The sequence below is a fragment of the Numenius arquata genome, chromosome 12 (assembly GCF_964106895.1).
Source record: "Numenius arquata chromosome 12, bNumArq3.hap1.1, whole genome shotgun sequence".
Lineage (NCBI taxonomy): Eukaryota > Metazoa > Chordata > Aves > Charadriiformes > Scolopacidae > Numenius > Numenius arquata.
In genome coordinates this window covers 34167683-34192980 of record NC_133587.1, presented here as the reverse complement: position 1 = coordinate 34192980, position 25298 = coordinate 34167683, and the positions used below count along the sequence as shown (strand labels likewise).

The 25298-nt window shown below is 39.3% G+C and overlaps 1 protein-coding gene across 2 annotated transcripts in view; it reads right to left on the bottom strand.

The window, feature by feature from the left end:
* DIP2C (disco interacting protein 2 homolog C) overlaps positions 1–25298 on the bottom strand; it is a 323592-nt gene that overhangs the window by 38721 nt on the left and 259573 nt on the right. For both annotated transcript variants that reach the window (XM_074157701.1, XM_074157702.1), the window contains 8 exons: positions 23082–23283; positions 20886–20995; positions 20016–20096; positions 16158–16281; positions 14442–14563; positions 11580–11691; positions 11351–11460; positions 8459–8589 (listed from right to left, as the gene is read on the bottom strand). In XM_074157701.1, the coding sequence (XP_074013802.1) occupies positions 8459–8589; positions 11351–11460; positions 11580–11691; positions 14442–14563; positions 16158–16281; positions 20016–20096; positions 20886–20995; positions 23082–23283 (992 nt within the window). The remainder of the gene's footprint in view (positions 1–8458; positions 8590–11350; positions 11461–11579; positions 11692–14441; positions 14564–16157; positions 16282–20015; positions 20097–20885; positions 20996–23081; positions 23284–25298) is intronic.

Here is a 25298-nt window from a genome sequence, read left to right as displayed (position 1 = left end):
ATTCCCAATTTGATATCTTTATTTCCCATGGGTCCTATGTTGTTTGCTCATCTCAGACAGGCAGATTTACCACCAATTTTACAGTGCCATCACATCTTTATTTGTGATTTGTAGATATTTCAAATCGGAACGGTCATAGCATAAAACCCCCACATCATAGAAGTTCTGAGAAAGGACCATAAAGCCCCAGAGATTTATGATGCACATGAGAGAAATTCATTTGTGACTCGAGAACTTGAAATGCCAGCTTGGTAAAGTACAGCTGACGTTTGCAAAGCCAAGTGCCCGAGGTAAGACACGAAATGGAACTTTATTTTCAGGAGTATCAGCATCTCTGTAACACTTGACATTAGGAAGAAGATACACACCTTTGCAATTCTTCAAAATGGGCTGCTCACACAGCTTCCCTCCTTGGTGACTGAGTGCCCCCACTCCTCCCCAAAGCCAGATGAGAGTGCTTTCAAAAGCTGTGCAATTTAGAACCAGGTTTGTGTGACCTGGATGTCTTTACTTGGTATGATAAAGGCATAAAAGGTGTACAAGTCCAGCCACAATGGCAGTTAATAATCCAAATAGTTTAGGTCTTTGCTGGAGTACGAGCCAGAGGATGTCATGGAATATGTATGAACTACAGTTCAAATAATTTCATTTATCATACAGTAAAAATTTTATCTTTGACTGCTTGTCCACATTTACGCCACTCTTGATGATTCATGGCCAGTGTCTTGCCACGAAGCGATGTGTTCTCGGGTCCGGTTGACATAACGACTAAAGCACAGGGCAGCCAAATGAAGCATTATGCTTTTATGTTGCTTTTATAGAATCAGATTAAAGTATGGCTGAACCTTGAGCATGTGCTTCATAAACACGTGAAAAGAGATGTTGGCCACGTTACCCAAGCCTGAAAGGAGTATGCTCTGAGCTCAAGTGACAGATCAAACCCGGTTAGGGAGCAGGAACAGTTTTTACTATAAATATTACCTCACTCTTTCATTCTCAGCCAATTCTATTAAGTTTTTCAGAGAAGACCAAAAGGTCTTAGTTCTTTGCAAATTTAAGTTTAGGGCTCCAAAAACAATCAAGGTGTGTGATCTGTCTGGTAAACACATAATTCTTACAAACAGGAAACTGTAACCACTTGAGTAAGAACTTGGCACAGGCTCCAATCTGTCTGAATATCATATACAGAGACTCAGCATCAAACCCTTCCCCCTGTCCCTGAACTCTTCTATTTGATGCAGCCAATATCAGGAGAAAAAAAAAACAAACTCTGCACAACAATAAACAAAAGCTAGAAGGGGTCAAATGTGGAAAATAATTACTCGGAACCACACTAAGATCCCTTAAGTGCCATTTATTCAAATGGGCAGAACATCCCAAAATAAAAACAAAATCAAAAGAACAAACTTTATCCCTGTACTGAAAAGTGCCCACACAAACTCCAAAGTAATACGGGAGGAAAAAGCTGCATTGCTTTCAGTAGAAGAACAGAAAATTGATTCCAAGTGCACTTTACCAGGAAATAGTCCAAACTGGTGGAATTTGGGAATACAAATTTACACCTAAGACAAATCCTTTCCCCCTCAGCAACGCTAATGCGTGGGGGTGAACTGTCTCCCTCTTTCGATCAACTTATGCTGGACAAGTAAGAAAGATACTTGTGTTTGCTCTTAACCTCCCACCAACAGCCGTGCAGCAAAGCATAAGGATTTGGATGCAAAACAGCCACATCTCCAGATTGAGGGAAAAAAACACTCTTATGATCAGACTTTGACTAAAAAAATCACTCTGATCAGACAGAAATAAATGAAGATGTTGCTAGTACCTTTTCTGAGTTTTCTAATCCCTCAGAAACACTGAGTTCAGAATTAAGCTGCAGAGCAGCAGGAAATATCTAGCAGGAAGGAAACCTTCTGTGGTGCAGAACCTCAGACACGTGCTGCTCTTGTCTATACAGTATGTAAACCTACAGAAAGATGATACCATGCCTGGAAACTTGATGACCAACACAGGCTTTGCCTACTGAACTGTGGTTTGATAACCCATGCGTATCATCTGATTTGCTAGAGCTAGGAGAAGAACTACAAAGGCATACTTCTGGGGCGAATGTGCCAGTGCCACAGCTGAAGTGGTTTATGCAGCACCTGGCCGCCACCATGTCAGTCAGAACTTGGCTCACCTCCCTGAATCAATCTCAGAAACATTATGCAGGTTTTGTGAATTGCTCCAAGCAACAAAATGTTCCTGGTAGCCACACACCCTTGCAAATTCACAGACTGTATCTCAGTGTTAACCCCTGAGAAGCTGTATGTCACCAATGTTTTGTGGTTTCAAATCACTGAGATGTTAGAGGGTTTGCTTAGTATGGATGCCAACAACCAAGCAGTGCTTGAACTGACTGCAGTTGTGGACAAGCTGCTTTGGAGATGCCGGATAAAGCCAGGTGTGGTCCCAAACCTATAGGAAGCTCTGTCAATGTTGCCTCCATGTAATTCTAGGTATGGTAGAAATGCCTGGTAGGTACATCTATGTATGGTCCATTTGAGACACGGTAAGAGTTAATCCTGAAACTGAGGCACTGAACAAATAGCCAGTTCATCTCACCTTGAAACACAATAGTCATCAAGAGACGGTTAGGCTGTCAGCTTTGCTAGTCTCCTACTGGAAGCAACAAAACCGTGTTGGACATGTGGGTACCAGACGGGATACTAGGTAAAGTTGCGGGTTTAAATATAAATTGTAGAAGCTAAAATGACTGTTCTGAAACTCAACGATATATGATACATTGAAATAGCTGCAAGAATTTAGTTATATAAGTACTGGGAAGGAACTGAAGCAAAATTGTTTCTTCTATGGCTGTAGAAATCTGTTGTCATGAAAGTAACTCCATCTCCTGACACAAGTCTTACAACAGGAGTAGACACAGTGCAGAACTGCAGAGACTATCTAACAGACCTGGACATCTGTTTATCAGTCTCCACCATTTTTAGAAAACGCAAAAGAAGTAGGCAAAACAGAAGACAAAAAAGGGAGAGTGACTACAGAGCATCCCTGCATCTTCTTGTCACAACGACTTCTGGGACGCAGACACGGAGTGAAATGCAGTGGTAGCTGAGGTGGGAGGTCACTTTTTAGGAATGCTGTCTTCCTTTAGGGGACTGCAAAGCAATCTGGGTGAAAAAAAGTATTTACGTGGTGGACAAAGCCTTGGATTTTGGCAGTAAGTGAAGAGCCTTGTCTGCCTGCACTGAGCAAGGGCTGCCCAAGGACAGGAACACTCAAGTTAAATGCACCAGGATGTATTTTGGTATGACGGCACCATCTGATCACAACACCGGTTCCACTGCCTGGCAGTCTGTTTTGGCAGCATACGGAGATGCCTGGAAGGACACCTTGGCAATTAACTGTTCCACTGAATCAAAGATTCACCCCATGTTGTGCTGAGGCAGATTAACAGTAAAGTCTGAGTTTTTATTACAGTTCCAGAAATTTCAGCAGGGCAATAAACGCTGACAAATGGCAACTGCAACTTGCAATTGCATTCCGGCATGCCACCAACCCACCACTGCCCCTAATTCCGGTGTCCTCAAGTGATATGAGCTGCTTTCCCACTTGACTGCAGGAGGCAGGTAGGTACTGCTGAGTCTTACATTCATTTAGTTTCTGCATTTCTACAGATTATATTTGAGATTTGATGATGAGGGAAATGTATGGGAACTGGGCATTTGGTAGAGCCTGACATAATTGAGTTGCCATATCCATAATTCAAAGTCCATGAAAAGAGTCTGCATGCTGAGGGAACCTGATGGGGACTGAGCAAAAGCCCTCACAATCATCTGGACCAGAGCTTGTAGGAAGGTTGGTACTGAAAACAGTGTTTGGGCATATGTCTGACCTAGGCTTTATAGGTCTTCGGCCAAAATTAGATCTTCAGTTCTGGAGACCCACTATGTTCACCAAAAGGGGGCTTTTGGAGAACAAGTAAAGGACCTCACACCACCTGCAGAGTCCAAAGATGCCCTGCTGGCATACAGTGCACTAACAGCATGACTGCACATGGTAAGCAGATAAGCAATCAGTACTGGAGAGACAAAAACACCTCACAAAGAAGTTTAATTAACGTACAGCAAAAAGGGTCATTGTGTAGGGCATGCAGATTTTCCCAGAAAGGAAAAGATCTCATCCATAAATCCTGATCAGCTTCTGGTGCTGAGAATAGGTCCAGTCTTTACAGCTTCCACATCAGAGTACTGGGAGCTGGTGAGAGTGCTGCCATAACCCAGCACTCTGTTTTAACTCAAGCTCTGGTGTTGGTACCCTGATCAGAAACCCGTAAGTCTTTGGTTAACACTGAAATGCCAGTATTTAGTTCTGTAGTGCCTGCACCACCTGCTGGGACAGTGCTGTCTGCCCAGAATGAGAGCCAGAGGTTAACCTGAACTTCTTGTTACTGGCATGTCTTCAAAAGGCTTTAACCTCTCCCTTCCAGAGGTGTGTTTCAGCAATCTCTGAGCCTCACAAGGGAAGTTTCTAGCATGGCTCCAGGCTGCTCCTGGGCACTTCTGAACTGATGTGTAACTTCTCATTGAGAAGCGCACTGCTGACGGCTCCCGAGCACCAAGACATCACACAGCAGCACCAGGTGTGGGAATCATACAGGCATTTGGTGGACCTTGGGGTGCTCAGGGCCATTTCAACAAAAAGTCCCTTTACCTAAATACTTAAAGCAGGTGAGCAAGTTATAAAAATTGGCTATGTTCATATCCTTCACTTTCCATGTCAGAATTACCATTTTCTGATGTGGCATTTAGGCTTCTTCATGCAGCCTTGCCTTTATTTTGTTATAAATGGGCTGGAAATTGGTTGAAATGCTCATGCCTGACAGATTATCCTCAAGTTAGCCTAAAAAACCTAACAACAATCACTGAGTCCTAGCACACTTAAGTTTCCTACAATGCAGTTCTTGTGTTAATGCTGCAATTCCTTGCTTACTTCTTGCACAGTTCCACCTCTTTGCTTAACAATAAACCTTGCTGTCTCTTGCTGCAGAAGGTACCCAGCAGCACCACTGGGGCCTTCAGCTTGTGGCTATGGAACAGAGACCGCAGGAGCTGCACAGGAGAAAGCAACTTCACTGCATCTTACCTGGAAAGCCTTCCCAGGACCAACTTACAGCATTCACACTATTATGTGGCCACTGTGGACTGGAAAATTCAGTTCCTCTGGTCCAGTCTGAGTCTTACTGACTCGCACTATTGCAACCTTGGTTTCTGAGAATATATTTAAAATGTATTTAAAATTATTAATGTTCTTAATTTTAATTTCAGCAAGGACAATTCTATCTTCCAGTAGTAAAAGTAGAGCTGCAATATGGGTTGGCTTAGCTGGGCTTTATTCTATTGCATCACTCAGCAACTATCAATTAAGTAAATCCTCTCTAGTGAACTGTAGAATGCTCTATTCTGGCCCACAGTGAGCAGCATGAAGATAGGGACACCTTAATGTCAGGAGGCATTTTTGAACAATGGGATTTTTTATTTTTACTTTTTTTACACTGGAGGACACTTGTAAGTTTTTTTTATTTTAAAGAATGTAATACATCTTAAAATGTAATGAAACACAATTCAGAATACTAGGATCACCCTCTCAGAATGGATAAATGAGATTATTAAAGAGAAAACCACAAAAATAATGTATTCTTTTATTGAGTCATTAGTAAGAACCTGTTAAAATTACGAAGTTTGGGATTGTGAACTCACGAGGGGCTGATGACTGCCGCCACACCCAGGATGTGCTGTTCAGTGACAAAGGTTCCAAGGAAACCCTGCTGGAGCATGCAGCCAGTTTTGAGGGAACGTGGTCATTCCCATTTTTTTCTAAATGTATTGCTCTGCTTTGCAAGGTTTCTTTTCTTTATTATTTTATACCCTTTAGGACATAAAATAATAAATTTTTTAAAAATAAAAACTTTGCAAAACTATGCAATATATTCCAAACTTACCAAAGGGCTGGCTCCATGCTCCAGCAGCTTTCCTAAGTAGCTCTGACCTCATAGAATGGGGCATTCTGGGGCACCGCAGTGGAGCAGGCCAGCACAACGTCTAAGCACCTACAATGGGGATAAAAGGTTAGTTTTTCTTTCATTCCTTAGTCAATGCCTCCTTTGGTCTAGTTAATAAAGGGATTAAAATGTACTTGTCATTTTAACCGCACCCAGCACAGGAGGTTGCTTTCTCTTCCTGCTGGGCTCCTAAAATGAAGAGTTCCTATTTAACTCTCAAAACCCCATAGCTGATCAAAAATTGAAGATCTAACTTCATTTCCATATGCCATTAGAAGTATTAATTTAGTTAATGGGAGTGGTGGCAGACAATCACAACTTTACAGTAGAATCCTCTGAGGTAGAAATCTGGGCTGTAAAACGCTGGGGAGGATTTGGGTATGTTAAACTACAAAGAGTAGTTGCAAAGTTTTAAGTTTTGAAAAGTAAGAGTCGACTAACCTCCAGGATGTATTTTTTGCTATCACATCAAATAATATTCATTTCTAAAATAGTAATGGAATGGAAATTAAGTTTGTAAAGGGTATTAATGAAGCTGTATCTGATGTCAGCTTCCTCTAAATGACAGTCACAATTCCAACAGCCTGCAAGTTTTCTGGTTTTATAGGAATAGGAGATCAGTGGCAAAGAAGAGATTGACACGAGGGTTCATAAGATTGGAGTGTTGCTGGCCTGATCTCAGTTCTTTCAACTCCCTTGTCTCCTTTTTCTTCTTTGAAAAAGCTGTAAAATTCTCTGTTCCTTCTATAAGCTACTGAGGGGCACAGACCTTGATTGCTTTCTCCCAGGGGCTTGCTGCCTTATTCACTTGCCACTCATAAACAATCTTCTCCTCCTAAAAGGCTGAATACTACCAGTATTGGGAAGGACCTAAGGGCAGCAAATACTCATTTGTTGCAAATACGGTTCTGGAAGAAACAAAAATTTCTGTATTCAGGAGGGTCATGGGCACCACAAAGTACTTGGATTTTGGACAGGTCAACGTTTATCTGCATTTTACAGCTCTATCATGATTTTGCACAGAAGTTATTCTTGGATGCTCCATGTCCCAACGTTACCCCATACCATAACACACTCCTTAGCTGAACTCTCCCATGGTGCTCTACAGCCCTTCGCTAGTCTCACCGAATGCACCACGGCAGATTTGGCTTAGCTCCCAGCAAAGAAAAGGCCTAACAGTGTTGACATCAGGTCATGCTGGAACACATAAGCCTATGTAAGTCTATATAAGAAATATTTCTGAAGGGTTTCCTGGGTTTTTTTGCAACCTCAATATTTTTATTTCTGTGTTTGGGAAATAACACATTGAAAAAAAAAAGATTTTTTGAAGCAAAGAAATCTCTAATCCCTGTGTAAAATCTGAAATAAGATTAAGGTCAGTATAGTTTAAATCAAGAGGGACTGATCAAGAATGAATAAGATAATACTGTTAATCTTTGGCCCATTTAATGATATTTTAAAAGGCCAATAGACTACTTTTAAATAAACAACACTTGCTGAAAACTAATTGTTGCAGTTGTTATCAAATAATGCTTCCTTCAGGTAAAACTAGTAAAAACTTTATGCAGAATATTTTTATTGCCCTGGATTATCTTCATTTTATTAACTAAAAATAGCACTACTGCTCACACCAAAGAATTTTCTATGGAGGGAGCAAAGACATCAGAGTACTGTCACTCTAAGATGTCTTCATAAAAATGTGCTCCATTAACGCTCTCATAGCTCTTTCCCTTTGCCTCTGCACCAACGCAGCTAACTTAAAAGAAAAAAAAAGAAAGAAAAAAAATCAATGGAACTGCTTTCAGTAATGAACTGTAACTTCCCTTGCAGGACAGAGATTGACAGAATTGTTAAATTTCTAAACTTCTTATTAACAAAAAAAGCTGATTCACATTTCACTAGAAACATTTTCTTTCTGATAGCTTTGCTACAGCCACAGAAGTACCCTTCTGCAAGAAAACACGCTTCCATGTCTCTGCAAAACTCACATCCATAAGCCCCGCAAATGAGGAAGCCCCCGATACTTGTGCTTTCAGATTAGAGAATGAAAAAGAGGACAACAGGAAACCACTTCCTTCAGGTAATATTGGTAGAGTGCTGCCTTCATCAAATAGAAGTAGCCAGACTCTGCAGAGACAGCAGTAAACCAGCAGGAGGTCAACGAGCAGCCGTGTTGGTGTTCTGCACTCATAAGTCTAAATACCTGTGCCCATGCCCAAAACTCAAAGCACGTTCTCCATACAGCACTCTCCACACAGCTTCCAGCAATTCCAACTGCCTGTGTCAGTCCTAGAGGTATTGTCTCTTCTTCCCATCCTTTTATCACTCACACCATACAGTTTGTTGTGTTATACTACAATGGAAATGGTATTTCAAAAGGCTGAGGAGAAACCTCACCTGCAGAGGCACCAGAGGACAAACCCAAGTCCACAGTAGGGGTCCAAGCAGATAGCAACTTCTCTGGAGGGATAAAGTTCACACTGCAGCTTAATAGAACGACAAAAGGCACTAGTGGCTGCATGAGACATCTGAAAGACAACAGCAAAGTAATTAAAATGATCAACTATGTCATTCGGAAGGCTCATTCCCCAACTGTGCCAAGTGCTTAAATCAGTTACAGGATAAAGAAAACAAATAAATATTGACTTTGTGCTCAGTGTAAACACACATGTAATTTATATCTAAGAAAACATAATTTTCCTTCAAGAGGGTATCCAAATAACCGTGAAAAGGGAGGGGAAGACAGAATGAATGATAAGTTTGAAGTGATTTAGGGAGAAAGCTGTGAGTGGTTTAAAGATGTGCTCCAAGCTGTATGTGAAGTTAATATAACAAGCTAAGCTTTCTGGAAGAACAAAGGAACAAATGACTGCAGGATCTGAATGAAGGATTTTGTTGCTCATCAGTAACATATTTCTAAGTACATATTTCTTAATACAATAAATAAAAAATGCCAATGCACTTTTTAAACTGAAGAGGATTTTGCATGCAAAACAGTACTAAGGACCTAATCATTCAGTGATAAAGATCCCCAATAAATTCAGTAAAGTTTCATGTCTTCATGTTATCCAGATCCTAACTGAGAAACAGGCTCTTAAAATCTTGGTATGAAAGCTCTCAGAGATAAAACAAGCAGAAAGTAGAAACAAAAAACCTGATCAAAAGGAAATTCTTCTGATTTTTTTTTCTAGTGTTAGGATGTTTCCCACACTCACCCATCCTGGCTTAGAAGTTCTAACTACAGAGGGAACAGAATTACATCTTTTAATCAAAAATACATCCTGTCTGTTAACAACCAGAAAGATACCTGTGTTAGAAATATAGCCTGGATAGGATTTAACTCACCTAACCTTTGATCTCTGTCACATACTGAGCAAGTTGCCTTACATACTGTTAGAGTCAATGGAGGGGAGCAAGCACTTGGAAGGTAAAATTGATTTGATCTTAAGGTAAACAGGAAATAAACCTCCAGAAGTGACTTTTTCTCCATTGCCAGTGAGAGCCATAACTGAGGCTGGACATGTTCCAAGTGATGCTAAAGGACCAGCTCAAAACAGATATTCACAGAGTGACCACCTGCAGTTGCAGACATTAATTCTGCTGCAGCTGAATCAAGCAAGACCACTTTTTCACACAGGATTAAACTGAACTCTGTAGAGCCAGAACTGGTGTTATTCTGTGGATTTTTACATCATACTGCATGCAAACTATGGAAAAAGTTGAGAGTAAAACGCAAGTGCAATCTCCCCCTTCCAAAGTGATTATAAAACATTAATTGACTTTTCAGAAGCCACATAAGTTGTTTAGCCATTTTTTTAATTTAGCACCACCACACTATGAATACAAGCCTTGTGGCCTCTTATGATCCTGTTACAATTAATTAATCACTAGTGATGATCTAGCAGATGGTAACTGTTTACATAAACCTGCTGAGTCAGTGATCTGGAGGCTTTTGTGACCCAGATATCAGAAGCTAATAAAAAATTCCTTGACAGATTTATCTGGATTTCCCTTAGCCACATTAAAAAAAGGCTGGTAGACTTGCCCTGCCTTTGGCTATCTTTGAAGCTGTCCAAATACTGACTTTTGTGTAGTCATTTCTGCAAGTTTGATAAGGTGGAATTCAGACCTGATATCATATGGATGACTGTGTCTGAAACAATCATTTAAGACTCCCTTTAGAAGAAATGAAGACTTATGTGACATTTACCCCATTCAAAAATAGATGTTTCAGATTAGTCAGAGAAATTACACCCTAAAAGTTCCTGCTTCTGTTCCTGTTCCTGTTGATTACTGAGGATCCCAATGACTAGCCCACATCTGCAGGCATTGTAGCTGTTTAAAGTTAGATGAAATGAATCTTCCAGGAGTGTCCAGTAAGTGACCATCATCCAACTCAGCTATTTAACATTGGGCTGGTCACTGAATTCATCACTCTGTGCTTCAAATTCTCCATCTGAAAACTGGGAAAATGATGTTTTCTTTGTTTATGAAGTATGCTGACAGCTTCTCGAAATAGATGGATGGTGCCAAAGAGTATGAGGAATTCAATATAGGCTCTAAATGTGATATGTCAGCAAAGATTGCTGAAGTAATCATAATCCTTGGATATGCAGCAGATAGGAGTAAGGAAGTAATAGGTAAGAAGAAGAGAGTGATTTTATCTCTGCCTGTGTGTTGGTGAAACCAACACTGGAATAATACATAAGTTAGGAGCTAGGTAAAACAGCTTTGATGAATTGTGGCTAGAAGTTTGGAGAAGATGCCTGAGCTTATCAAACAAATCCATCAATGAATTTTTTGCTGCTTACTCTAGTAGTGTACCAGCTGAATATACCAGAGACATCAGCACTTCCCTTAATTGCATGAAGAAGAGAGTATTGGAAACGAATAGCCAGCAGTTGAGTTGCAATAAGGAGGAAACAATGAATGGGCACTGGAACAAGTAGAAAAAGGGATGACTGAGTCTCATTTCCTTTATAAAACAGAAATAATAGATGTGTCAGTTGAAGAATGCTTCAGGCAGACAAGCTAGTGGGCTATCCACAGGGGTACTGGAATGAAAGTCTGAGGAGGAGGGAGAGCAGAGAGGCTAAACTCACCACACACAGTACTGTAGAGAGTACAAAAGAACTAATTTAATGTTAATGGAATGAAATAATGACTGCAAGGGAGAAAGCAATTCAATTTCTATTACCAAAAATCAAGAGGAGTTACAAATCAGGAGCATGTACCACCTGCCAGCCAGGCGTGACAGCAGGAATGCCAGCTTTAACAAGAAGTCCCTACCTTTACCCCTGCTAGCATGCCAGTTGTGGAGACACTGAAGTCAAGGTAAGCAAGCGTTTCAGGGTTAGAAGGTTTGTAGATCTGTGCAGGCCGCTTCTTTGGCAAATCGTCTAGTGAAAATAGAGAAAGAAAATGTGTGTATCTTACTCCCATGACAGATAGACCTCTGAGTGCTTGACAAATACAATGATACAAGAAGACAGGGAGGTCCCCTAGCCTTAGTACTCACCTGTATCTAGTACCGGAGGCCATGTTCTGACATCCACTGCTGCTGCTGCCTCTCGCGACCGTAACAATTTACATATTAATTGTGTAGTCATTAAGCAGGCAGAGCGGCTCACCTAGGAATTTAAGAAATAAATAATAATGCAATGGGATACTGATTAATTCTCCCATGAAAATGAGCAACGCTGTGATTTATTCTCTGCCAGAACAGGACACAGGTATATTAGTCTTACATTTTCCAATCAGGAGGTAGAAAGATGCACAAAAAAATGCAGCTCACAAAGTAGACAGTCATGTGAATTTTACAAATTACATGAAAAATGTACTTTGAGAAGAGCATTGTAATGAAACTAAAGGAACCTTAATAGCAATAATGTAACTTTCCCAAGACATTATATCAGTTATCAACCCAGAATGGCAGTACAGAAGACAGTGACCAAAACATTTTCTATGTGATGGTAATATATCTTGGTTTATAAACAGTATTTTCACATAAACCAAAACTTAGCTTGACATTTATATGAATAATTTTACTAACTTAACTCAAGTTTATGTTAGCCATATATTTCCAATTCCTGTGTTAGTGATAAACCACTGGGAACTCTTCTGATATCGGCAAAAATAGCTCTAGACCAAAAATTGTGCAAGTGGCACTAAGAAATGAAATGGTGAGGTTACTGCAAATACCATCCGCGCTGAATCTTAGATGACATGTGCTGAAGCTATTCTCCTTTTAGATTTGCTATTTTAAAAAATTCTTAAGTAGCAACTACAAGAATACTTCTTAGTGATTACAAAAATTAAATATATTTAAGGAAATATTCAGACAAACATAAATATGAACACTGAAGTGTACAGAGTTAAGTATATACAGTATAGTACATATATGTATATGTATATAGTATATACAGAATAGTACAGAGTTAAAAATGTTAAGGCAGCATCGTTCTTTTCCCCAAATCAGTGCAAATATTGTTAGGAGTATTTTTTTCTTTAAGCAATCTGAAACATTTCATTGCACACTTAATTCCCAATGTTTAACCTAAGGAAATCAGCAACCATATGTACACTAAATTTTACCTCTGAGCAGAAAAGATCAACTTCTGCTGACAGTAATCTCACAGAGGTCAACTTTATAGGTCAACTTTATGGAGCACATGAGGAAATTAGGGGCATACAAGCACTGACCTAAGCTCTACTTACTTCCTCTAACCCCATGATTTCCCTGTATGGACATTCTAAATATTTCCAGCTAAAAGTGAAGACAAATGAAGCCACTGCAGCATCCCTCAATGCAATCATGTCACTGCCATGACAAGGCAAGGCACTTCTTACATAGCTAATCTTAATCTATGAAAATCTTGATTTGGGACATAGTGAAGCCATAAAACAAAAGGAATTTCAAGAGCTGGTAGTTACTAGCCCTTTCAGGAATGATATTATCTGGACAATTAGGAGGCCCATTGAAATACAGAATATCCATGCCTGGAGAACAGCAAGTCAGAGGTAAACACGTAGGGATGGTGGGAAGGAGAAAGAAGACACTAGCTACAGGTTAGCAACTGCTCGAGATGGGGCTCAATAATGTTCAGTGACATTTTACTACTACCAGTTCATCACCAAAACACCATTATGTAGGACAAATTATGCTCAGAAAGAAATCATTCTTACTGACTTCAAAAGGTGCCATGTAGCACGTCATGGCATGTCAGAACAGGCTTTGACCCAATCACACCAGGAAATTTCTATGATTGCATTGGCAATGAAGGAACAGACTCAATATTTTAATTTCTAGAAGGTCATCCCTCTCCAAAATGAAAGAAAATCTTGTGTAAAAAAGAGCTGAGAGGCTTTTAAGTCAAACTGGCATTAATATGGCTAATAATTTTCAACATTTTATTTAAAGTTAGTCTATTGAAGGGACAACAATTACAAGTCATCTTAGACCTGTCCTAGTTTTTCATCATGAAACCAAACAGATCTGGTTTGGCTATTAAACGTCAAAGGAAAAACAAAATAACACATTTTAAATCACTTCTATAATTTTAACAACTGATATGTAAAAACTGTGTGTGCCAAATATTAAATAACGAGAACCCTGAAGACAACAGGACAATTTCTCATACCCCTACTGACAGTTTGTGGCATCTGATGCCACAAGGAAAGCCACAAATTATAACTATCGCTATTACTTACTATTCAAAAACATCAACATTAATTAGAAATGTTAAAATCACATTTGTTTCAACTTGTTTTTCAGAGACTCATAATTCCATTCAATAGATTAGAAACTGCCAGATGTAAAAGGCTATTTCTTTGCAACCATTTTATTTCCCTCAGTAACAAGCACAATGCAGTCATTTATGTGCAACAAAGACTAAACATTAGATAAAGCCAAAAGAAAGCACTGAATGAAAAAATCTGAGTAACGCTTCTGTGGATGAAACAAAATACTGACCGACATCTTCACAACAGAACTTTAAAATTGCTTCAAACTGCAAAACAATTGGATATACAGAGCTGAGCACAAATCACCAGCAGGTCAAGCTAAGCTTTCCATTTGGATTTTTCTCAATAGTGTAGCGTTGCCCAGTGAGGAATCCTACCATTCTTGGCATATAGCTAAATACAAGAAAGCACTTCAAATATATTTCTCGAAAGGAGTAGTATAACTGCAGCAAAATGTGACAGCGGAAGTCAGAAGGTTGTGTGCTGTCAAGCAGCGTTGACTCTGCAACACATGGAAATCTTGAAACTTTGGAAGGAATACAACTCTTCAACCTACACCACCACTCATTTAAGTCACCATTCCTAAAGACTACACAAATCCAACACCCATTTAACACCCTTTCAGGTGTCTGCTCACCTCCACGATCATCTTCACTGTAGGTAATGTGGTAGCTATGTTCTGGGGATGTGGAGGTCGAACTGTTATTGGCACACAGCCTGCATACAGGCATCCGTAAAATGCGGCAATCAGGTCTATTCCTGCATGAAGAACAAAACAAAAAACCTCCCCTGAAAATCAAATCATTTAATCACAGACACCTATGTCAGCATAAATATTACTTGGAACTCAACTCAGAAGGTTAAATGAGCGACTAAGCCCTTTAACAGACTTCTTTTTCAGACCCTTGTCAGTATTTGTTCAGCTTCACCGATTCCTTTCAATTGTACTGTTCTTCTGAGCATGAAAAACCAAAGGCGACACACAAAGCTGTAGCCAGATATCATAATTTAGGTGAAGTCCACTTTTATGATCAGGAAGTAACCTGCTAAAAAGACTGATTTCTACAGATTAATTATCTTCCTTAATTTACATTTATAGACAAATGAGAGTCTACAAGAAGAGGGACGCCCCAGCAAATGATGAGGTGGAATGATGCTTGCTCCTATCAGCTGCAGAAGGCACATCCGGAGATTTCATTAAATACTATCTTTCTCATGTAATTTTTAACACCATATGCAGCTTCAACTTATCTACCTGAAATTTTACAAATTTTAAAATCCTGCTTCTAATATAAAATTAGGTGATGATCTATATAAACACTGACTGCAGGTAACAGACTGTGGACAGCACGCTTCAGGTTACGTAAGGAGGCTAAACCAGCAACAGCACAAAGATGCTGTGAATACTGTTGTTTCATAGCTCCCTGGTGCTGTACACAGGTTGTGAGAGGATGACAATAGGGACTTTTTTAGTCTTTCAGTGGAAAAGGACCTGGAGTACTGGTAGGTTATTCTTCCCTCAGTAAAATGCTTTATTCATGGGAAGTGAAATACAGAAAATAAAAACTTAAATTTAAAATACTAGTGGAAAAAGTTTTCCCATATTGGCCATTGAGAAATAACTCCTATAAACCTCAAAGATTTAACCAGCCCTTACAAACCAAATATCACAATACAGACCTTAAATCAGACTGTTTATTTCACCAACACACATGAAATGGTAAAGATAAAAGAGCAGCACTATATCAGAAATAATTCCAAGCAAATGCCAAACATGGTGCCAGTTAACAAAAACTTAAAAGCCCTTATGTCAAAGGATATCCAAGCCACAGACAGCTGCCTAAGGTAAAAATCGATAGAGAAAAGATTGATTATATTTTGGCATTTCTTAATCACCTGCTATTTATTCATCGTATTTCTACTCTAAAAAACATGGATTACTTCCTAGGTATTGCTATTTTACCCTCATGAAACGCAGTACTTCCAAGAGGGAATTCAACAGGTGAGTCTAAGAACACTCAGCAGATGGAATACTGTAGCAGAATTCTGTGCTCATAAAATAGTATATTTCTAGCACATTAAAAGAAAAGCAGTAATTAAATTTGACTGCTTATAAAATACAGGTTTTAAAAACCCAGGTTAATCTTAATCTGAACCCAAAGAAATATTATCTATGCACATATGTAAAGATAAATTCTTTTAAATATGTTCAACTAAGTTCAAAGAAATGTACAGGAGGCAAATATTTTGCATTTTGCCAATTAACATGGTTTGCAGGTTGGTAACACCACATTCTAAAGGATCTTGATAAACTTTTGCAACTACCAAAGTACCAAACATGGCAGTTCTTTACCTGGTGGGTAAACCAAAGCCACGTGGTCTCCATCTTGTAAATGTCCCCTTTCCATCAACATGACAGCTATCTTCTCAGCTCGTTTATGTAACTGGACACATGTGAGCGAGTTGGCTATTGTTCCCTGCACAGGAAAAAAGATAAATGTCACAGGAGATAATGCAATGTGCTGAAATGCTATTTTCTTCTGCACTTTAGAAGTTACTGGACGAGGTGCAGCCACAATATGTCACACAATCAACTTAAATATGAAACCTTCATCCTTATGGCAAACTGTAGTTGGAAGGAAAAATGATGTTTGTAAAGCAGAGGAACGTCCTCTCTATTCCCTTCTCTGTACCTTCTGCCCTCAATGGTGTTTTCCCTCTAACCAAAGGAGTACAGTAGTGTGCTAACATCCTGCCCATGTAACCTGTACTCCTTCCCTTGCTACACAGGCAGCTACAGCCAGGAAAGTGCCTTTACAATCTCTGCAGTAATCTGGAGAATCTGTGGAGAGCAATCCTGAAAATTGCACTCTGCTGTCTGGACGCTGGAGTGAAGCCAAATGGCACAGCACAAATACTTTAAAAGACAAGAGACAAAAGACACAGGAAAAAACAATACTTAGTGACAGGGAAAAACAGTTAGTCTGGAACAAAAGCTAAGCACATGCATATAAATGAAATAGAGAAGAAAGGCATTTGTTGAATTTGACTAACTCCGGTCAGCATCAAAAAAAAAATGGGGAAGAGACAATGCGCTAGGGAGTTTGGCTTTCTGAAACACTTCAAATAGCGCAAACCCAAAATCATCAAACACACACAGTAATTTAAATTGGATGAGTGTTCGGGTTCTTGCATTCCTTAAGTATATATATGTGTGTGTGTGTAGATATGCCCACACACAAATACACATTTAGAGAAATATATACATCTGTATCACAAAACTGACTACCACAGCTGACACCTCAGAAAAGAAATCTGAAAAGGAACGTGCAGGACAGACTGACTGAAGAGGTGCAGTCAGAACTGGTCTGGCCAAGTCTGGGCTGAGATAAAGGGTCAGGGCAGTGCGGGAAGGGCTGCACCTCTGCTTGTGTACTTGTTCTGTGGAAAAAGAGGACTTCAGTCTCCAGTACCGCTATGATATACCTGGCACCTATCACAAGCACTAAGTTCACTTAGAGAGTCTGAAAAAACTGGGGGAAAAAAGGGTGAGAAAATATATATATACACACTTAAAAAGAGCAATGTATCAAAAATGCAATGCAGTCAAAAACACTGTATCACTATCCTAATTAAGAGAGAAACCAGGAAGGTCTACTGTTTTAAAGAAATATTCTTTACACTTTATTTTAACAAGGCAGGGAATAATAAGCATTTGGCCTGACTGCTGGTTTCTATATACCATCACCATCCCACAAACCACCGCAGTATTTATTGACCACAAGCTTCCGAGAGGAGAGAGCAGTTTGGTGAAAGTCTAGCACTGGAAGTAGTGGCAAGTTACCAGGCATCACTTGGCATTTACAAACTTTATAACAAACTATGTGCAAACTCAAACACTGTCAACAAACGGGACAACCTCACTGAAAATAAAAGGGCAAAGTCAGGGCTTAGCATTCCTCTTCACAATCTTCAGCAACCCCACTTTCTAAAATGCACTTCAGACAATTTTAATCAGTCTTCTGGACAATGTGGAGATCATTTCAATCAGAAATCTTCCTCTAAAGACACATGCAACTATATGGATGCTGGACCAGAGATGGCTTCCATCTGTCCAGCCCTAAATATGGCCATAGTGACCTGAGGTCTGTGTGACCTTGCCACTGTGGACCTACCAGTAGGAACATGCTTAAAACTTTTCATTCCTTCTTTCAAGAAATTGCCTGTTTGCATAGTCATGGGAAGAAGGACCCTTTATATCCCCTCATACATAAGAAGCACAGGCCCCACTGACACAGAAAGGGAATTGCTGCAAATCATGTAAATCTGCGTAAAGCTTGTTTATGTTTAGGACTTCTGGCACTTGCGGCACGTGAACCAGCAGAAAGACAGTGTTTATGTGAAATGCAGGGAAGGAGAATCCTGCTGCTGGACAGGAATTACTGCCAAGCACCAGGCAACTATTCCCTTTGGGTCTTTGATACGAGGTGTCCTGCAATGTAAAGGTGTTGCAATCCTTCACGACACACACTAAAAACTATGCACTGCGCTAATTTTTAAATATTCCAAATTCTCAAAAAGGTTACGGGAAAATACTAATCCCAGTGGATTTCTATTAGTCATTCACTCCAAGATGCTTTGGTGATTTAGAACGAAGTGTACAGACAGTGTGCAAGGAAGACAAAAAGGGAAAAGTTACAAACCAGAACTAAAATTCAAGATGGGCAATAAAACTTGCCTAGGCTAAGCCCCACCAAACCTGTCACTCCTTTCCATAAAACACTAAATCTTTCCATAAAGAATTACATCTCTCAAAAAAATTTCATATGATAAGATACTCCACACTGAGAGCAGTGGAGAAACTGAATTTCAAAATTCAACTATTTTTCAATTCTGTGGAATGATAAATTATTTTGTTAATCCTTGTTTTGCACATTGTGTCCTTCCCTCCCACTGTTTGAACCCTTCTGCCAGCATGGGAAGTCTGGCTTTACTTAAAGCTCAAAAGCTACAGCCTGTGTGGAGGAGATGGGACAGTACATATCGCTGTCTCTTTCTCACAGCATCGTTGCTCCTAACTTACAGGACAGAACGATGCGCTATTTTAATGGTGCAATATTGATCTGTAAAGAACACTGCCTCTCAAGTTTTCTACTTTGCCACAGACAACTACATTATCACTTCACTATTATCTCTCAAGTTGCACATGTTCACGTAATACTAGCTATTAATCTGTATTGGTAGCCTCAAAATGAACTGTAATATTGGCTGGGAAAGCATATCCTGTAAATACAGTAAGTGGTGATTTCACAGAGGTTCACAAATTACTGGAGGTTTAAGAACCCATCCAAGTTGCATAGGGACCACATGGGCTGAGACAAAATCAGCTACTCCAGGTGGCCCGGGGCACTGTTCCTGGCCCCTCCTCTCCTGGAGACCCTCACACACTACATGTATTTCCCAGTTTTGACAGACGTGTCTAGATGTACTGTGGTGGCACAGACTTTCATTCTCTACAGTGGTCTTGGGAATTACTGGTTTGTCATCTACAGTCATCTAAGAAGTCTGTAATCACCAACTCTTAGTAAAGCCAAGTTCTGTACCATACCATTTGATATACATTAATTCATTTTTGATAAGCAATGAAATGCTGTGACAGAGTGGCACCTCATGTAGGCTATGAAGAGAAATTCGCTAATGATCCTCTGCAGACCTGGTTGGATTCTGGCCATACCTTGTCTTCTCATCACCTCCCTTCCCCATTTTCACACCTCCCCTAGATGGTCCAGGCTCAAAAACAACAATTATTGTTTTATTTAGGGAAAATGCTTTGATTTTGCCACGTCTGTGCTTTTCAAATTGGAAATCAGGATGACGAACAGTATTAAATACTACTCTTTGGTACAGGAATGATCAGTATTGAAATAGATTTGCAGTGTCAGCTCACCCACAACATATGTGTGGTGGAAAAAGAAATGAGAAATGTGTAAGGCGCGCTGCCTGATACAAAAGTAATCTATATTTTGACAACTGGCAATGATTATTCTCTTTTCCTTTCTGCCTCAGTGAACATTAAATATAACAGCTGAGTATTAATGGGAAAAGAAACAGAAAGGTCGCGTTCAGCCACGGCACAAGCAGGTGCAGCTGAAATACCAGTGTGCCATTTTCCATCCCGTAGCCTGTCAGAGCCACGCTCTGAACTCCTTACCCTGCAGTTGAGCAGAGTGTAAAGCACGTGGTCAGGAGTGGTCTGAGCTCTCCACTGCAACACTTCTGAGAGGAAGAGGAACTAAAATAAAGCAGAGTGATAGTCACGACACTAAATAACTTTTTGGCTTTAAAAAACAAGACAGCTATTTTTGCTACTTTAGCTATGTCTTTCTTATTTATATGCTACATTTTACATCAATACCCAGAAGCACTAAACATGAATTAATTCTCTTGTCATCACACATATTTATAGCAAGGTGCTTTTGCATGGTAGCAGCAGCCTCTCTGGAAGTGAAGCCACTGCTGCGATTATGAATTACTACATATACTTTGAAAGCAATAAACAGTTCTTACTCATCTCCCTGAATTTAAGCACAACTTTAATTCTTTAGTTTCCTCCCTTTTTCTTACTATAAATAAATATATTTACAGCTCAGAACTTACTAATTTAATTATTCACATAAGCCCCCAAAAGGGCTGAATTTCAAATTAATTTTACAGCATCAAAATAACAACAAATAAGGTCAGGACCATGCATGCAAACAAAATTCCCCGGACTCCACCTGAACTAGTAAAAAAGATAAAATAGAGGGTAATTTTTGGTAGAATCCCCATTAATGCTTTCCACTGTGTTTGTTCTGTTGTCTCATGTAAACGTATATAAAAAAAAATCCATACAAATGAAATGCAGTGATTCCCTGCCAAGTCCATTTTATATTTATATGTAAAAGGGCTTCTGAAACATTTTAGTGTGAATTAAAAAAAGTCACCAACAAATTCTGCAACAATAATAATACAATCTATGTACTACTAAGTATCCTGATGCTAAGTAGTTACATATAAGCAGTATCAGAAAAGTTTAGCTTACCTTTCTGGCTTGGTCATTGTCTTCTATTTGCCCCAAATCTCTACCACTGGCCTGTGCAATTCTTTTTCCAGAGACCAAGTTCCCCACCATCACAGAGGCAGGGCCAATTTCTAGAATAAGGCAGAAATGTGCTAAGCGCAATAAAAATCCTTTGCTTGTGAATGAAAATTATTTTTATTTCTTTTGCATTACATGGTATTTTCCTCATTGCTATCCACAACACATCTCTATTGATACAAACTTTGGCTGATGGACCAGAAGTAGCTGGAAGGTAAGTAGGCCTGGATTCATCCTCTCTAAACACATCTAACTGAGGAGCCCATTTAGCATGAGCTGTCTACAGCCAGAGACACATCTTGTCTGTCTTGATATGAGGAATCTTTGGAAAATTCAGCTCCTAATTTAGGCATGTCCATTCAAGTGCCTAAAACCAGAAGAGATGTATCCAGGCTTCAGGGACAATGTTCCTATTTCTCTTTTCTGTTCTCTGGGCTAAGTTGCATCTGTATTAGCAGTTCTGCAATGCTATAGACGTGAAGTGACAAGGATCAGGAAGGCAGATGGTGCATATGATAAAATATATACAAGCCCTTTAGCACTAGGTAGAGACTGAAGAAAAATAATTTAACTTTAGAAGACAGGTAGATATCACAGCTGACACTTCTCCATGAGGTAGATTTCACTGATGTTTTGTTGCTGCCATTAGGGAAAAATATCTATCTCACAGATACCATTTATGCTCATGTTAACATTTGTTTTCTGCTTCTTCAGCATGGATTACTGATCAACTGCAACTGATACCAAGCTTTACTTCTAGCCTATGATGTCCAAGCTTTGTCTCAGTGATGGTATGTGGTATAAGTGTCAAAACCCGAGATGTTTAAGTAACCAGATAACGTACAATAAACATCTACAGACTACTCTGCTTTAAAAATATAAAAGCTATGTCCTCTGGGTATGTCACAACTGCACAAAATGGGAGAATGTGATGTGTTCCTGGCATTGCTTTTACCATAGTGATATGTAATGTATACGCAATTCTATAAGTATCTCCACTGCACTGATGCTAATTCAGTGATTACTTTGCGAATCAGCAACAAGGAAATACCAAAATGAGCACTGCAGTTAAAGGCTTCACTCCTTTCACTAAGTTAGTGGAAGTCACTGTTAACCTCTGACATTCCCAATATCTGCAAACTGAAATTATGGCTTTGATTTCTGAAATATTTGTGCAAAGGTTTTAAATAAAGAAACAAGCTGATAGTTTTGGCAAACTTGCACTGAATTTGTGATGGATAGTCCCCATATTTGAGATCCAGAGGGTAAAACCACTTCATATTCCAAGCTGGTTTTCCAAGTGGAAAGTAAGCAACACTTAGTCTACTGGAGCTGAATTCAGGTCTTAACCCTGAGGCTACAGATCCAGAAATCCTTGAAATTAATGTGAGTACTAAAATCTGCAATTAGATTCAAAATCAAAAATTTGCTAAGACTTGTTTGTTGATTGGGCATGAGTAACCAGAGACTGGACTACAGCAGGCTACAAGGGCTTTCTTGGTTTCTTGAGTCAGTGCCTTCCTGTGCCATTTCATCCAACGTTCTTCATAAAATGTGGCAGAATTTCTACAGAATCATCTTAAAACTAGTTAGGGTTTTCCCTCATACATACCTGCTGTAAGAATAATCCAGAGCCTCCCTATTCAGGTAAAAATCTTTATCATCATTCTTGGGTTTAATTTATTCATGACCAGTTTTTAAGCATTTGCTCTTGTTCCAACACTGTTATTTAGTGTCAACAACCCTCTTCCTCTCTATTTCTACTTTACAAACTCAGCCTTCAAATAAGCCAGGATTTTATCTTTCTCTGTTTTGGTCTCAGTCCACCTTTTTTAAACATAACTGACCAGGAATTCACAAAGACCTCCAGGTGTGGTCTCAGCAGTGCCTTGCAGAGTGATAAAAATGTCTTCATCTTTAATGAACTTAGGTTTTTGGAGCATTTTTCCTTGCACTCTTACTGAAGGTATGTCTAGCCTCTGCCAAAACCAATGATGTCCTTAACACACCTGGAATATTTAACTGGAACATATGATTGAGCTGATTCTCACCTGCATTAACAATTACTTGATTTTGCTCCATATGGTACCATGAACACACAGCACTAAGTCACGGTCGCTTTGCCTTCACTCATCTTACCTGGTTGTTTTTGCCTTGGTTTGGGCAGGTTTGTTACACATGTGTGGGGACACATCAGCACATTACAAGGATGCAGTGATCCTTCCAAGAAGAGCTGTTTGGTTTCCGACAGGTGTATTCCTCCCAGCGGCGTCTTGGGAAGCGTGTTTGCTGGTACGAGTGCGAGGCAGTAGACTCCCACTTGATGAATACTGTCAATAGCCTAAAAAAAGCAGGAAGTCAATTTTAATGAAAGGCTAATTTTTCATCATTCTAATAAGCACATGTTGTTCTGAATTACTGCATAAAACAACCCTAATAATTAACTGGCAATGGAAAGGCACTTCAGCAATGTCAGTGATAAGGAGGTTCTTTTCAGTGGGAACAGGTGGACGGAAATGTAACACTGACGTTATTACACTCATTCCAGAAGATAAAAAAGCAAACAAAAACCTGGTGATAAATACACAGAAACCTATTAAGAAACGCTACCTAGGCATCCCTCTTAGGCACACATTAGTAGCATGTATTCTCGACATTTATTACTAAGATGGGCTGGAAACCCATTTGAAACTGATTTTAACCTTTAATTCTCAGAATTAAAATTCAAAGGATTCCTATCAATTTAACATCTAGTCCATCTTGCAGAGCAATGAAAAATGTCAAAGGTTGCACATATATCACCGTATGTATGTATGTAGCTTATGAATTTTAAAATTTTTTCTAAGATAATAACTGTTTCACTCCCTGATTGCTGTGTAAAAGATTGTCAGGCAGGAATGGAAAATGACACAATATAAGGGAAAAGCACGAAACTATCCACTTGAAAAAAAACCTGTTGAATGAAAACCTGAAAAATAAGCATCTTTGAATCTTGTACTAACCACATTCATTGTCAACAAGTGGAGTAAAAAATGTAATTTATTTAGGTAAACATGAATATCCATGCACTTAGATTTTCATTCAATACACATTTTAACTAGTTATTTTCCCTACATTGGTAACAAAAATTGCAGGAAGTGAGTTAGAAAAACAACTTCCAACATCCATGCCGACCGAGAAACAAATTATAGACAGCATCTCTAATGAGTAGTTAAATGTTCAAAAATATAATTTACTTAACTTGCATTTTAATTTTTAACTGTGAGAAAAGTGAACGCATACGTCTGTCGCCTTGAAGATACAATCTATATTCTGAGTATCAAATTATCATTTATAGTTATGTACTTAAGTGTAGACCAATAAATTACTGATTACCTCTACAGAGACTCTTAGTAATGCTTTGCTTTTAGCTTCTGTTTGCTTCATTTTTTATTGATTTGATTGCAAAATTTTGTAAGAAAGAATACTAAAGCAGTTACTCATTTTACAAACATTGCCGTTTTAGCAGTGGTAGATCTCATGGTACTATTGGAAGACCTCGCTGCTGGTCTACAGACACCTTGCCTGAAAGATCAACAACGGTGAGACATATGACAGCCAACACACAATGTCTCATGTTTCTGGCAGAAACCACCATAACCTCCTAATCATAATGTTATTTGTAGGTTCTGAAAAGCAGTGATAAATCATGGGATTCTCACCTGACATCAGCTCGAAGGAAAACCCTTACAGGGCAAGTAACCATTCTTATTCAAATGTAAAACAGTGTGGCTCCTAGAGTTGGTGAATGGAAAGCAATACCCAGATGGGGTGGGATGAGGGGTGTTATACGTAATGATTCCCCAGTGACAGCCACCTTTGACAGCCATCTCTCCAGCACAAAGCCTAATAAAATGTCATGGGTCACTCAAAATTGTCACTTCTCACATTTTCAAGTTTTTTGAGACTTTTCTGAAGCAGGGAATGACTTTGTTTCACAAGGATGAGCACTGATGAACTGAGCCTTAAAATTTTGAGAGAGAAAAGTACCCGTGAATTTTAATACTGCTGGCATTTATGCCTCTTGATGAGATGGCTTGGTTTTTAAATGACTCTGTCCAGCCAAAAGTAAACAGAGTATCTGAAATCTTTATCCCTCTGTTTCACCGAGAAAGCGGATTAGAGATACCAGAACTTGCAGAGTCCAGCTTGCTATGTTGTTCAAGCTAAGAAAACATCTCATTGACAAAATTCTCCAGGCAGACATTCTCCAGTTCTGCAGTAGATCCTGGCTTCGCCTACTCCTGTCATGTCCTTCCAGAGCACTGGCACTAGTAAAACTAATATCCAGCCTGCCAGGTACAGGAACCACAACCT